This window comes from Mytilus californianus, unplaced genomic scaffold (assembly GCF_021869535.1).
Source record: "Mytilus californianus isolate M0D057914Y unplaced genomic scaffold, xbMytCali1.0.p SCAF_12, whole genome shotgun sequence".
NCBI lineage: Eukaryota > Metazoa > Mollusca > Bivalvia > Mytilida > Mytilidae > Mytilus > Mytilus californianus.
In genome coordinates, this window is record NW_026262604.1 from 48,887,740 (window position 1) to 48,905,230 (window position 17,491).

Genomic DNA, 17,491 nt, shown 5'->3' on the forward strand with positions numbered 1-17,491 from the left:
TGCAGTTTTGATAAACAATAATTCAAACTGATCTCATGACATGACCTTTTCGACCTTCAAACCTTTTATCATGATATAAAGTTTCACAAGATGCAAAGAATATATTGATCTCTCATGGTGGTTGCAGATAAGAAATTGCTCTGTTTTACCTGAGAACAGGTAAGATCTAGGGGAGGTTATCCAAGGTCGCAATCACCTGGTTTTTATGATGCACATTAAAAGACTACACAGTCATTTTAAAATTAAGTTGTCAGTTAAAATTACCTTCAAAGTTCATTGTGTTTGTTAAAGGTGCAGAGAAAAACCTGGTACCATGCCCAAGTTTATTACTCTCTGATGTGGTTTGATCCAAATTACATATGACAGAGCCTGAATTATGATGGGGAAACAAAGGAAAAAGAAACTTTTATCTACAGAGTCTCAAAGTCAACACCCATATGACATTACTACAGAAAATTTAGATTTAACCAGCTGCATGCTCTTTTTTCTGCATTTATAGTCATAGAGAAGAAAAATCTTTCTCTGCAAAGGAGAATTTCCCTACCAGTTAAGATAAAAAAATATTTATATATACTTGCTTCCTGCCAACTGGTAGAAAAATAAGTAAATTCAGAAATTATTGTGAGGTTTTTATTATTGCAAATAATGAGTATCGCAATAATCAGAACTCGCATTCAGATATCTGATACAATTACAATCAGTATGCAGATTTTCTTGAAATCGCAATAAATAGTTTTGCATTTTTGCCCATTCTTCAAAAATCTCAATAATAAATGCACGCAATAATTTCTAAATTTACAGTAGTGTAGATAAAATAATTCTTAACAGTGCTAAACCAAAAATATCTAGCCTTTCAGTTTAAGGGTGTTTGACCAAAAATGTCTATACTTTAAGGGTGCTTAACCAAACATTTCTAGACTATAAGGGTACTTAATCAAAAATACCTAGAATTTAAAGTTGTTTAACAACATATACCTAGAATTAAAAGGTGTTTAACCACATATACCTAGAATTTAAAGGTGTTAAACCACATATACCTAGAATTTAAAGGTGTTTAACCACATATACCTAGAATTTAAAGGTGTTTAACCACAAATACCTATTTTAAGGGTGTTTAACCACTAATACCTATAATTTTAGGGTGTTTAACCACAAATACCTAGGCTCTGATGGTACTAAATCAACAGAAATACTTCTTGAAGGGTACTGTAATGTTTATTGCACATTATGCTACAGATCAGAAGAATAGGGGTGTTCACAAGAGAACATCTCTATCTAAAAAATAATGTATTAGACCAAGGGTATATAAGAGGATAAGAAACACCATTGGAGTACAAGTGGGTCAATGTGCTATAACTGCAGCCCGGTTCTCACTAAGGATTTTTGAAGGCGAGTCCACGGACTCATCATTTTTGGTCATGATGAGTCCAACAGTAAGAAGAAGATATTTTATTGCAATATAATTTATTATATTAGTCTCCATGACCTAATAGATCAAATTCAGATTACTTTTAAAATTTTTGCTATAAAATGATATGTGTGTTCAGTTTATACAAAATATTTCAATCTTGATGCATTTTTGGACTCACCAGTTTTAAACATGGTGAGTCCAGACAGATTTTCATGAGTCAAGGACTCATGGACTTGTCTTAGTGAGAACCCTGTAATTGTACAACCAATGATCATATAAAGAAGAAGACTTAAAGACTTAGTAAACCAACAGAGTTTTGTTGATCAGATATTAGTAGGGAAAGAGCAATATTGAAATGACACTTTGTACTGAGTACAAATTAAATGTAGAGGTTGGATTGGTATTCAACTTGATAGTTTGATAGTGACAGACTGTCCCTATTGGAGAACAGACTGCAACAGCCCGCACTGTCTGATAGTGACAGACTGTCCCACTTGTGAGGACAGACAGTACCAGCCCGCAGTATCTTGTAGTGACCAACGGACCCATCCTGAGGATAGGCTGGTAATTTTTTTATATCTGTAATTGTTTGTTATTACTTTATATCTGCATAGAGCCAGTGTAAATATTTAAGTTAGTTCGTTGTGCATAGCATAAATAGATAGTTATAGATTTTTGGTAACACCGTATTGTTTATGGACAGCTTGATTCCAAGGATTTACTGGAATGAATGGTTTGAGATATAAACTCCTTACTCACGGATATAAGTTACAGTATGATTAACCAAAAATACCTAGATTTTAAGGTTTAGCAAAAAATACGTCAACTTAAAGGGTGTTCAACCAAAAATTATTGAATTAATGGGAGTCAACTTTCAGTGGTTGAGTAGATCTAGGGGGACGTTGAGGGAATACCACCACCCCCATGCCTTATCACCAAAAAATTTTAAATGTCATTTTTTTCACGATATAGATATCAGGTATATATACATTTTTAATTTACAGGAATAACACCCCCTCCACACTTCCTCCTGGAACCCCCTTCCTTTTTTTGATCAGGAACACATACTGGAGTGTTATATCATCAAAATGTAACTTGCAAAATTTAGAAAATGCACCAATTGACATTTGTTTATCTTATTTTGTCTAATTTTTCACTCAATTATTTATTTATTTGGTTTACATTTATACATTGATCAGTAATACAAAACTTAAACAATAAATTAATAGTGTCACAATAAATGCAGATTTAACATAATGAAACATGCATAGATTTTCGTGATTGCAATGGAACCATCACATGTCACACAATAAATGCATATTTGACGTCATAAAAAAGCCATTTCTACCATGTCTTACAATTGTTTGATGAGACATGCTAGGATTTGCATGGTCAATTTGGTAATGTTTGTTGGACTGGCAGATAAAGAGATTATCTTAATTTTTATGTCCTTTCTGAAGTTTGCTGTCTATGGCAGATCTTCCAAGCTTCTGTTACATTTTTACTAAGAAATAATAAGTGGAACTATGGCAAAGCAGTTCTTAAGTATTTCAAAGGCATCTAAAGGTATTTCTAGATAATATACGTTTATAACTAATTGCTTCTTAGTAGATGCTTTCTGCCTTAACAAAAAACTGTTTGTGTCTAGTGGCTTCCTCCTTAAGAAAATAGGGTAGGTTGGCAGTTTTTTTTTAAATAGGGGGGGGGGGTCTCAAATGTTTTACCTTGAGAATATTTGGGTCCATCTGCAATTTTGTTCTGATTCACTCCCAAAAGTGTCTATACAAACTTTAAACGGGCATTTTGAGGAATAAAAAAAGGACAGGTAGCTATAGATTACTCCTACAACAATTAGGCTTTAACAATTTTCTATCAATACATTGATATTTTACTTAGAAATAAGCTAATTCTGGAGAATTACAAACCTCTGAATCAGGAAGTTCTGGAGGCTCAGGGTGAAATCATTAGGGTTAGCAGAGGGTGTGGATGGGGATTTACAGAATAGAGAAATAATAGGCAAAATATATAAAGAATAGAGAAAAATGGAGGAAAAAAAATAAAGAATAGAGAATAATGAGGTGCTAAAATATAAAGAATAGAAAATAATGGGCAAAAAGATTAAAGATTCTATTATGACGTTCTTCTTTTGCTTTCCAAACAAAGCCATGTTCTAATTGCAATAGAACATGCCTGCACGTGATTGAAGTCACAATTGAAATTGCAATGTCAGTTGTATTTTGAACAATGGCGGAGAACAAAACGGACATTTGTGTTGGGGTTGCTCACTAGGAAATTAAATAAAATCATTCTAAAAGTAAGTTTACATGTATCTGTTCATTCTTTATCGTTAAACGGTTGATTTTCTATAACGTTTTGGCTTCATAAAATCAAAATGGCTGAGTTTCGAACGTGTCTTATAGGTCCGCTTCGAAGTACAAAAGATCTAAATTTTCCTATTAGAATCGAAATAATTCTATCATACCATGCTCTATGCTCATTTTAACATGGGTAGGCATTATATTTGTCAACATTTTACACCTCGATAAAGCTCGGTATACAGATATTGACAAATATAATGCCTACCCATGTTAAAATGAGCATAGAGCATCATGGACAGGCATGAAAGAATTATTTCTTACATAGAGAAAAATTGCCTAAAAGATTAAAGAATCCAGAATTGACGGATCCCCCATCCAGACCCTCTTAGCATGCAGGTATTTATTGCAGCTTGACATATATAACAACTGTATTATATAGATCAACAGTTCTGTCTATTGTTGAAGACCAAAAAAAAAAGACCTCTAAATGTTGTTTTTTTTTTGTAGCCGCTAAGCTGTCTTTAAGCCTTCTCGACTTGACTTAAGAATTTCCATATCTCCTTATATTCACATTAAGCTATCATGCAAAATTTTGAGGCTTTTTCACAACAACATTGGAACATTCAAAAACAAAATCAATGTGTCAAAAAAGGTAAAACAATGATAAAATAATACACATGATACAGACAGGCAGATGAGACAAGATGTCTCTGATGGGGGTTATTTGGGTCATGAAGGTCTGACTTTAACATTTAAACTTGAATCAAAATCTTGACTTTTAAAAGTCAGTACTATTTTTTCTTTAAGAAGGGAATTCCTCTGAACCCCTCCTGACTGTATATATTAAAATACATGAACATATTATTTTTGTCTTGTTAAATAATCATTTATGTTGTTTTACTGAAAGAAAAAAGTTCACTCCTCCTAAGAGATTATTACGTTATGGTTCATGCCATTTTGTTTGAATTTTTGTAATTTTTCAGCAAGCTGTTAAATATCAATACATCACAATGATTAGAGAAATTAATTTGGTTCAAATAATAATGAGTTGCTGACTGATGGAGAAATACTGGATGAATAAAATATGGCACAACATTTTTGAAGTTTCCTCATGCATAAAACATCTGACTGAGTCTTGTGATAAACTTATGTAGCCATCAAGCCACTGATGCTCATTTTTTGGAGAATTTTGTATAAAATCTATTATAGGAATTCTTACAGGCCCTGGTATTTGACAAGCATGGGTTGTTTGGTCTGCTGGCTAGAACTTTACATAAAAATAAGTTTTTCATGGTTGGATCAGGTGCAACAATTAATGACAATTGTACAACAAGAATTATCCCCTACTTTAGAGAAAATGTTCCCCATTATTTCTTTTCAAAAGAGTTTTATTAAATCAATAGTTTTATTATCATATTTTATAGTACCTCCAACTAATCTATTCAAATAGTTATATGGTGAATTTCACACTTGAAGTATTACATTATAGTCATAAACATTCATATTATGATTTTTATATCCATCATAAAAATAATAAATTTGTCTCCAATATGTTAAAATCTTAATGAATTAAAACAATAGATTTTGATTCTATGCGTTCAATTCATCATCCATTTATCAACATGCATTTTTAATTTGGTAATCGGTTTAGGCTAAAAAATATATATATACTTGTTTTTCAGCCTCCTGGAAGAAAAAAATAGGGTACATTTGTAGGCGGCTACAAGTAACCAACTTTTACCAAATAAAATAATTTTATTTTTCCAAATACTTTACATGGACTACATAGGAAAACATATTGAACTTTAACAGAGCCTAACTAAAATTTCAATATTAAAAAACGTCAAGGAAGGCAAGAAAAGTAAGGGTATGCAGGGACTCAGAGCAACAGAACTTATATTTATTTGGCCTCATGCGTTTACGTCACTGATTTCCCTAGCTTCCAATATTCTATTTTTTTTAAATTTGCTAGCTGACACAAAACCATCAGTGATCACCAAATTACATTACAATTCTCCAACACAAATAAAGGGATTAATAATTAACATACTTTAAGAAACATTTACGTAACAGGAAACCCATTTAAGTAACCCATTCCTGGAATTAAATTTTTAAACTGTTATGAAAATGGAATTGTGACAGCCCATTAGAATACCCATGAGTATAAGGTTTAAAGAGGGCATGGCGATATATATAAGTTCCAGCTTTCTAGCAAGAAGGAACCAAGAAAACACTGTAAAGTGCTTGTATTGTGAAGTTACAATTAATGTTACTCTTCGTTGAAATTATTTCATTGTTTACTTTTGATTCAAATACCCAAGGATACAGGAAAATCTTGGACCGAAAGTACAAATTTCAGTTAAATTTAAGGTCAAAGACTCGGGATACAGGGAAATCTTATACCAAAATTACAAATTTCCGTGAAATTTAAGGTCAAATACTGGTCTACATGAAATCAAAATAATCCTTTTCATAATTCCATGAAATGTATAAATATTGATTTTGTTAACAGCTGCTTATTGTTAAACTTATTTTTGAGAAAAAAATAGCTTTGATGTAGCATGTGTTTTTACTTCCTGGTAAACAATACCAATAAAAGGTACAAAACGATCAATCTCCTCTCACCATTTACGGAGGCCAATTTAAGGGCCAATGAGGCCCAGTCCCCCTTTTTTGAGATTTATAGTTAATGCATAGATATTTTACAAGTCTTACATGAACGTTGTCTTGCTCAGGGCCCCCTCCCCCCCTTTTTTTTAAATCCTGGGATTTGCTGCTGAGTTTGATATAAAATTAGAAATATAATTTAAATCATGCCAGAATCTAGCAATGGCCACTGGGTGCATAATACCTTTGAGGACTCTCAAGTTCAAGGATGCACTTGAGTCCTCAAAGGTATTATGCACCCAGTGGCCATTGCTAGATTCTGGCATGATTTAAATTATATTTCTAATTTTATATATTTCCTTTTATAATGATATGTCATTGTATTAAACAAAGGTCACATCTCCATCATGCCCTTTTCTGATTTGATATCTATTAGACTTTTGGTATTGAGCAATACCAAATGAACTTTTTCCTAGGAAACAATGTATCACCCATAATCATGATATTGAAATCTTTATCATAAATTTATACATGTGTTTATTATTACATATTTCATTCCATTTAACCAACCCCTTTTCTTTAAAGAGTTGTCTCCCCTTAGACTGTTATATCATAACTCATTCCAATATTCAATTAAAGTTATTGACTCATTCAGTAAAAGTTGTCCTCTGAGGATTATCACACTCAATTTTGACCCAACTGATCCAGTGACTCCATATTTGAGGATAAATACGTCAATTCCAGGATACGGTAGTTAGTTGAATCTGTCATGTGACTTCCATCAACGCTTGACAAAAATGTAGGCATTGTCACTTCCAACACATATTGAGCGAACAGGTGAAAAAGTTTGATCTTATACTGCACAAAATATTTGGGAAATTAAAATCTACTAAGTTGGTCACCCTTCTTTCAGTTGTATGGGAATTATGATTATGTACTTACGGAATATAAATTACCTGGTAAATGACATCATAAAGGCGTGCGAAATTGACGATATTTTCCAGTGAAAGACATGATTCGAGAAATGGCCTATTTTTGTGCATAATGACTTTCAGATTCTTCAAATTAGATTTTCAAGGTACATAGATAACTAAAGACTTTCAGGTTGCCCATTTTACGGCTTTTGACTACCCTTTTAAAATTTGAGACTACAGGGAACCTGTATGAGACTTTCACGCTACCCAAATAAGACTTTTAGAATTAATAACTTGGACTTTTAGACATCCAAAATATTAGACATACATGTAGGTAGAAGCTAACCATTTAACTTCTTTCAAGACTACCCAAAAATGACTTTCATACAACCAGGTACCAAAATATGTCTTTCAGACTACCAAATTAAGACTTTGAGGCTACCAAGACTTCACAAATTAGACTTCAAGACTTCAAGACATGGGACTTTCAGACTACAAATAAGATGTTCATATAATCCTAATACAAGACTTGCAGATTATATTACCCACATAAGACTTTGAGGCTGCCAACATACAACTTCTAGGTTACCCACATAAGACTTGAAGACTTAACAAAGAATACTTTGAAGAGTATTCCCAACATTAAAACTTTCAGATTACCCACATAAGGCTTGAAGATTTAACAAACAAAACTTGGAAGCTACCATCATTAAAACTTTCAGATTACCCACATATTGAGGCTTGAAGATTTAACAAACAAAACTTGGAAGCTACCATCATTAAAACTTTCAGATTACCCACATAAGGCTTGAAGATTTAACAAAGAAAACTTGGAAGCTACCATCATTAAAACTTTCAGATTACCCACATAAGGCTTGAAGATTTAACAAAGAATACTTTGAAGAGTATTCCCAACATTAAAACTTTCAGATTACCCACATAAGGCTTGAAGATTTAACAAAGAAAACTTGGAAGCTACCATCATTAAAACTTTCAGATTACCCACATAAGGCTTGAAGATTTAACAAAGAAAACTTGGAAGCTACCATCATTAAAACTTTCAGATTACCCACATAAGGCTTGAAGATTTAACAAAGAAAATTTGGAAGCAACCATCTTTAAAACTTTCAGATTACCCACATAAGGCTTGAAGATTTAACAAAGTAAACTTGGAAGCTACCATCATTAAAACTTTCAGATTACCCACATAAGGCTTGAAGATTTAATAAAGAAAACTTGGAAGCTACCATCATTTAAACTTTCAGATAACCCACATAAGGCTTGAAGATTTAACAAAGAAAACTTGGAAGCTACCATCATTAAAACTTTCAGATTACCCACATAAGGCTTGAAGATTTAACAAAGAAAACTTGGAAGCTACCATCATTAAAACTTTCATATTACCCACATAAGGCTTGAAGATTTAACAAAGAAAACTTGGAAGCTCCCAACATTAAAACTTTCAGACTACCCAAAAGACTTTGAGGCTACCTAAATAAGACTTGAAACCTTCCGGCTACCCAAACATCCTCAGATAATAACCAATCAAGAGTTAATTAGACATCCCTCACAACACTCCCAGACTTCCTGCACAGGTATATCATTCAATATAAGTCTAAAGAACACCACAACAGCCACACAAGCTTATCTTTTAATTTCTACTTCAACCATGGGCACTTTAAAAGACAACATGTTTTACATACATGGTGCTAATCAAAACAACAGTTGAAAAAACTGGTTAACCAATTTTTCAATACAAGAGGGGCAGTAGGAGGGGGTGTCTTCACCAATTCCCCAAAAAATAAAGCATTCTTTCCCCCGATTCCGAAAAATTAATCAAGTCCTGATAAGTGTAAATCCCAAATTCCCACAAAAATAAAGGCCTAATCCTAACATCCCAAAAAAGGTCCTTCCAGCTGTCATACAAGTTAAACCTTACTCATTAATGTAAAATGTCAGTATAAAAATCATTGATAGGTTCCAGTGACTCTTTTCACTAAAAGTCTTACGATTAAAATTGATAAATTGATTGAAGTTATACCTAAATGTTCATAACTTACAAGTATTTTTACTAGTAAGATTTTATTGTGAAAAGAGTTGCAGGTTTTATGTTCAAAAACATACATACATTTGAATTATATGCATGACAGATGAACAATCTACTAGGCAATTATCACAAGGACTTAAGAAGAGAAAAGGACTATTTATTTGGATTTGACAAGATAATTTAGGCTAATGTATTGATTGCGTCAGGTTACACACAATCTTGTAAACACTATACTTTTATCTTTTAATTTAAAAGGACAGGATATAAAAAAGAGAAAGGCACACGAAGGTTGAGTCATTGGAAACATCAGCTCAATTAATGTAGAAAAAGGTGACCTGAGGAATCAAGTAACAGTGGTATTGAGGCTATTATTACAGGGGTACTTAAAAGTTTCAAAACAAGATACAATAATGATTTACAGGTTATCTTTACAGAATTTTAAGACATTTAAAACCTGTCTATAAACCGGGTACACCACAACCCCTGAAACAATCGGTGGGTTGGGTGGGGGGTTGGGGAGGTACTTAAATGTTTCAAAACAAGATACAATAATGATTTATAGGTTATCTTTTCAGAATTTTAAGACATTTAAAACCTTTTCTATAAACAGGTTATTCCACAACCCCTGAAATAATGGAAGGTGGGGGGGAAAATTAAAAGTTTCCAAAACAAGATACAATATTGATTTACAGGTTATCTTTTCAGAATTTTAAGACATTTAAAAACATGTCTTAGTATAAACAGATTGTCACAACCCCTAAAATAATGGATAGGTGCTTTACAGTAACAGTTTTACTGTGTTAAAAATCTCAATTTCTAAGTTTAAGACTAATACCATATTTCAATTGAATTGCACACATACATGTACATGGTATATAAAAGACAATATCCATTTTTTCTGTTTCTTATAAAAGAAGGTCATGAATATTTATATCCTTGAAATCATTAACTATCTTAGACATTAACACTTTGTTTAGAACATCAGAAGTATGAAGATTAAGATACTAAAATTAAGTTTAAGAATAGATCCATGGTGTGGTGGTTTTATAGCAATGCATGTGCAGCACGACCCAACACTTTATGAACCTTTTTTTTTCTCTAAGTAAAGTGAATATTTTTATGATATTAACTGCTTCCTCAGTACCCTTAGCTCCATTTCAAGCAAACATTTCTGATACCCTCCCCAACCTTATGTATACAACACTGAAATTCTTCGATAAAAAGCTGGCCCTTATTTTAGGAGTAGCCTATAATTTCAGGGATACACCAAACTTCAAAAGTGATGCCTAATGAACCTATTCTAACTGCAGTTCTCAACTACATTTTATATCAGACTCTATCAAGTATTGCCTCTAGAGATGAATTTTTCTTTGTTTAATGTTCAGTGGCAAATAGTTCATGCATTTTTAGGATTGACGAGTCCCTTTAGACAATAGAATACAGTGGCAGATCCAGGATTTTAGAAAGTAGGAGCATAATTCACAATAATTGAATATATTCTGCCAAGCAGTGCGGTGAAAATTGTTTTGGACGATTTTATACTATGTATATATATATCGTGAAAAACACGACATTTTTTATTTGTTTGGTGAAAGGGGGCAATTTATGCCCTCTACACCCCTGGATCCGCCACTGGAAATTGAGAGTAATTTAATGTTAGGCCGGAGCAGGAAGGGTTTGTTGATTTGCAAGGCATTATATTGTTATCTGATTATACAGTCAATTTCTACTGGAGTTAATCAAAGTGCAAACTTTCAACACATTTACATACATACATGTTGACTTCATACATGTAAATCAAACATAACCTACATACGAATAAAGAGTTCAAAACATCCCATATATATTGCGTTATGATGTTAAAACAGTGACTCAATCCTTATATGAAAATGTATAAATTGCAATTGTATGTACATGTATCCATAGACAACAGTAAGCCCCCGCTGAGACATTCATTAATAAGAATTTCCAAGGACAATGAATGTGAATACATGTAAAAATAAATTATTATCATAGTTGTTTAAAATCTGACTTTTGTAACGGAAAAAAACATATGGAAAATGTCAGTGATTTTGATTGTTTTCATTGTAAATAATGGTTTGTATTTCTCCAAGAGGAATCAACATGCATGTACATCATGTATATAATAGTAGCTTATATATCGAAATTAAAGATATTTACATGACATAATGAATAAAGATAATTGACTATCTTTGAAGTGATTTTCCAGAACTACTTCTACAAAAAGCTTAGATAGCAGTTCTAAGCTGTATGCTGCCATCATGGCCATGACATTGAATGTACCTGCATGTGCTCATTCTAGTGATTCTGACAAATAGTATCTTGATTGAATACATGGATTTAAATTTTTCAACTTTTACAATTTTGTATCAGTAAATATAAACTTGTACACACAAAAAATACTCTAAATTCAGAAATTGCTGGTTAGAAAACAGATTTACCAAAAATGAAAACTTGCAATATAAATTTTGATAGCGTTATTTGTATGAAGCAATTACTGAGTTTGTAATACTATTGTTCAACAATTCCAATAATAAATAAAATACACACACAAATTTCTGAATTTACAGTATACATAAATGTATGTATATATTGTACAAAGTAGTTTGGAAATTTTCGCACGGGATTGAATATTTTAAATAGTTTTGCAATTGAAATGAAATTGCATAAATTAAAAATTAATTAGGAAGATCGAAGACATTGAATAAGAAAACATGAAAATAAAGTGTCACAACAGGTTTGGCCATGGAAATCTCAAAATTTAAACTACATGTACGCAAAAAATAAAGCACCACTTTACATTAAGACCTAATAAACGAAAAAGGTGAAAGTGACATCACCCAAATTAAATCTTGATATGTGTTAGGTGGTAATAAGCATTGTGTATAAGATTATAACATTTGGTTGAGGCAAAGTAGGAGAAGGGAAACTAATTTTGAGACCTACGGTCAGAGGTAAAAATTACTGACCCCTCAGCTGCACTGGGCATAAAAATATTTGCGTTTGTGCTATTAACCCTGACCTACATGACCTATCTTGATTTTTAATGGCGTACAGTCTGAGATTTTGTCATTTTTAAACAAGTTATATCAATGTAAGACGGTTTTCCCTATTCAAACCAGTCAAAACTTTTTGAAAAATAAAACTATTTCTGTACAGTAACAGATCCTAATCCTTTTTCAGGATGTTAGAAGTGTTAGGGGAAATACAGGTATTTGAGTTATTTTCTACAGTTTCTACATGTGCATGTAGTATAATTCCAGTCAATCATCATAAACATTTGAATCTACACTCCCCAAGCTTAATTTTACAAAAATTTTAGTTAGATCCTATAGTCCGGAGTAAATGATTTTTATAGGCCTTATCAGAAAGCAATTTTAAAAGCCTAGGCTGATGGGCCAGTGTGAAGACTGTTTAATTCAGATTTGTTTTCAAATATTGAAGAAAACTGACATATATTTTAGATGCAGGTTATATAACAGTGACAAAAATACCTTTTTGACTTAAGTTTCAGAAGGCTGATATAGAAACTAATGTAAACAGAACTGACTCGAGGCAATCCTTTAGATGACATGTTATCTAACAAATTTTCACCTTATATTTTTCATAAACATTATATAAAAATTTGAATGCTCTATTAATTTACCCACTGACTAAAATATCATATTCTATGCTAAAAAATCTGAATATACATTACCATACTTTAAAAGGATAGGATATACAATTTTCACACACAAAATATGACGATTTTTTTTTTTAAAACATATCTCACATTTTCACAAGTAAGTTCAAATTTATTTTGACTATAAAAACTGTATATCAGTACACTGTCATAGAAGGATAATATCTATGTAACAACTGTAATGACCCAGAATTCTCTAAATCTTTTTTAGTGACCACAAGTACTACAAATCTGGTGGTCCCAGTGAAAACTTAGTGGTCCTTAATTTATATATTTATCAAGATTCCTTTAAACCCTTTCACCAACAGATATTGATTGATTGGTGTTTAAAGCCACTTTCGGCACTATTGTGCTATTTTGTGGCAGTCAGTTTTTATTGGTGGAGGAAGCAGGAGTTAAGCCAGAGAGAATCACTGACCTTAAGTAGGAAAACTGACAATGTGCGCGATTCAAAATCACAACCATGAATTTGATAATTGACAATTAAATGCAAATATGGTAGTAGTTCCAGTAAAGTGTATCATACTGGAACTGGACTTGTTGAAAACACAAGATTTTCCAGATTGCATGCAACACTATGACAAAAAATTCTGATCTACCAGCCCTTTAATTTTCAGGAGGTTAAACTATATAAACGTCCATATTTTTTCATTGTCTTATTGATATTTGGTTGAAGTATTAGATAGCATGGACAGGGCAAGGACCCTGAATTTCTTTTACAAATGACAGGGCTTCTTCATAAAAAGGGAAGAGGGCCCATTTATGAGATACAAAAAAATCCAAAGAAGGATTACTCCAACCCTAATTCTTCTGAATCTGCCAATTTATTTTTTATAGATCAATTTGAGATAATTTTTGTTACCTTAAATATCAAAATATCTACAGGATATCCAAATTGATTTTTAAAGGAAAATACAATATCTTTCCCCATAAAATTGATAAACAATTTGCAAGGCTTATAACTATTTGGTAATAAATAGCAGATTTTAAACAAATACTAATTATCACATCAAGATTATCAGTAACTAAGTAAATATTTTATGACAATTTGCAACTTAAATGGACTATGTCATGTATGTCAGTGTATGTTAGATCAGGGCATTAGTTTGAAGGTTTGAAGATATGAAAATATTTGAGATAATTGTTGGTTCGATTACTGCATGGTTTAGATTAAGTTCTTTGAAAAAAACATTTCCTGTTTGTTGCAAGTTAATAGATATGAATATTTTACTTCTTGGCTAAATCTATTGCATGGTTACAAATGTTGGTGCTTTCCAAAAGAAAAACAACCAATTAAAGATCAACATTACTTGTGAGCCTCCTCATGGGTTCTTTGATTATGTGATTACTTGGCTGTTTTTATAGTGATTATTTGATTATCAGACCAAATAATTCAAAGGCTAACATACCCTATGCATTATATGAAGTCTTGGGGCTGTGTTACCCAAACATGCCAAAGGGAAACCACAAAGATATTTCAGATGGAAGTCCACAATGGGCATCATATACCATGATAGACATACATGTACATGTAACATGTGTAAGAAAGATTCTGTAGAAATGTCAATTAAAAATCAGTGCTTAGCATTTTGAGTGGAGCAGTTACAAATCTATGAAATTCCTACCCTATAATGAATTTGTAGATGTGGCAAAGATTTGCTAAGGAAGTCCCCAGTAAATAAAACAGGAGGTGCAGGATGTCATTGAGCATGTTAGATACGAAAGATTCTCATCATTCAGTACAATGAATTGTGGGTTCAGTCGATATATTTTCATTTTAAAAAATAACAGATATTTACTGATAATACTGAATGTATCAACAAATGTATGTACCTACAAATGTATTTTTACATAAAAAGTTTTAATTTTCTAACTTGAGTCTGAAGAAAAATACAAACAAACAAATGGAATAAACATGAAACAGGAATAATACAGATATTTTATTCTAGAATTTGAATTATTTTTCAAGTCCTCTCCAATTCAAATTACAGGTGTGTAACCCTGCTGGTATGCAGTATGTTAAATTGAATGCCAGATGGACCATTTACATTGTACATTTACCAGGTTTTGTCTTTAATCCTTGCCACTGCTTATTTCAAAGTGTGCATAAACACTGAACCTAAAATTGTGCAACTTCTATGCAAAAATCAGACAAACTTATCGTGTGTGTAGTCAAATAAATCAAGTTTTGATAGTTTTACATGGTATAAGGATCATGGATGATCAAACCAGCAGGTACCAACGGAAATGCACAAGTCGTTAAATCTTCATTTTTATAGTTAATAAACTTTAATAATCATAATAAATTTACCTTCTATGCCTAAAATAGATAAGTGTTTTGAAAAATTACCCAAAAGTCAAAGAAACTTGTATGAAAATGTCCAAGGATCTATATAAGTCCTTGAAATATCCAACTTTATCTGCAGATGTAAATAATGATTTATTGAAAATAAAATACATATATAATCATATTACATGCTTTTTTTTTATTTGTTACAAAGTTATTGAACAGACTATCAATCTCTAACAACAATAACTCCATCAGAGAAACAATGTCCATTATTTATTGAAAAAAAATATTTTGGCCAATTAATCCAAGAAATTTAAGAATAAATAATTACATGAATTATGCACTTACATGTATAATACAAAATTTTTTTTTTTTCTAAAAGAGTATAATATCAAAAATGCAAATTTATATAATAGATCTATTTATTCATTTAAAGAAAAAAATTTAAAAAATGAGTTTAAAATAACAGATGTATGTAATAAGCATGATAAGCCCAATTCAAATATAATTGTATTATAAGAAGTATTTGAAAAAAATAAAATAAAGAAAAAATGATGATTTATTTGGTTTGTAAAATACAGTATTAAATCTTTAGTTGAGACCCCATAAAGACATTTGTTATTCAAAAAAATGACATGCTATGTTGCACATTGTTTACTTCATAAAATAACAAAGAAACAATATGTTACACATTGTGCACTTATGCAATTAAAATTTACTCAATGTGTTGATTTTGTCTGAATGTACAAATGTAAAAGCAATACATTGAAATCCATCATCTTCAAAAACTTGGGTCAATTTGAGGTCAAATATATCTGACAACAAGGTGCTCCAATACACAATTTCTTGTTTATTTCATTAAAAGATTGAATATCGCTGAAAAATCTTGTGTTCTATTTGATCTGTTTTCATTGATAATTCAAATGCACTACAATTTTACAACTGTCAACAATATCTGACCCTTTTATCTTGTGATAATCCACAAAAAACAAATGTTATGTAAGAAGTGGGTCACGATTGTGCATACAAACTTATTGAAAAGCACGCCGCCATTTTGTGCAGCAATTCTAAAAGGTCACTCCTCTTGAACACAAGATTATTAACATTATTCAAGCGTTAGATAAAAAATAACAATGTACTTACCTTGTACAAATATAAATAAATATACTACCGCAAATAATCCAGCGGCAAATGAGAAAAACATGGCAAAACTGTCCAAATCATGAGGACCAGCATAAAAAATACGGTTTAGGTGTTCGCCCCGGGTGAAACCTTTCAACTCTAGCGAGCAGTGATACGGTGCAAAACTTTACATAATCAAGTTCCTGAATGGAAAATAGGTTAAGTATCGATGCACGGTGCAGATTTTATCAGTAATTGTCGCAAAATGACTATTTCTTGGTGATACTGACAGTTTTTTATTAGTGACATAGGTTTTAAGCGAAAAGTTATTGTAATAACGTATAATGTTATGTGTTGTATTACATAATTTATGCACTACAAAGTATAAGTTTTGCAGAAGATAATTTTTAACTATTTATAGTAAAATGAGGGTCTAGAAAAATATCGGGTTTTTTTCCAAATAGGTGTAAATTTTAAATGGAAATTCAATACATTTTTAAAAAGTCGATATTTTATCATTTTATACTTCTTAAATAAATCTATGAATATTATGTAACAAACTTTACATGGCGAATTTATGAATGAATTGAAAATTCTATTCCAGAGCGTGTAGTACGTATAATTTATCCAAGTATCGAGCAGAAACTTAGTTGAAAATTTCTTTTATCCGACTAAATCTATCATATACATGCATGCTACGTACTAAATGAAGTTCAGAAATTTCGCACTATCGAAGTCATCTATTTTAAACATTTATAAAAAAAAATTTTTAAATGTTTTTTTTCCAAAGCACTGAGTAAATGGATGATTGCATTACAACCGAAGTTTAGCATGACGAACCGCCTTAATTTATAGAAAAACGAAAAAAATCCGTTTAACTTTTTTATCATTTTTTGTTTGAATGACGTGATGGACATACACATTTATAAAGTCGGTGAAAGCGTCATCAAAATAATCTTATATGATAAATTCATGAGGAATTCTGAAAATCCAATACATTATACAGATATAAAACTTATTTTTCAATGCAAACACAACAAATATTTTTATTCATATATCAAAACGAATTCGATGACCCC

The 17,491-nt window shown here is 31.5% G+C and overlaps 1 protein-coding gene across 1 annotated transcript in view; it reads right to left on the reverse strand.

Moving 5' to 3' along the window:
- LOC127721944 (protogenin-like) overlaps positions 1-16,653 on the reverse strand; it is a 106,346-nt gene extending 89,693 nt beyond the window's left edge. Inside the window, exon 1 of the mRNA XM_052228791.1 lies at positions 16,434-16,653. Coding sequence (XP_052084751.1) covers positions 16,434-16,494 — 61 coding nt within the window. The 5' untranslated portion in view covers positions 16,495-16,653. The remainder of the gene's footprint in view (positions 1-16,433) is intronic.
- Between the last annotated feature and the right edge of the window lie 838 nt (positions 16,654-17,491).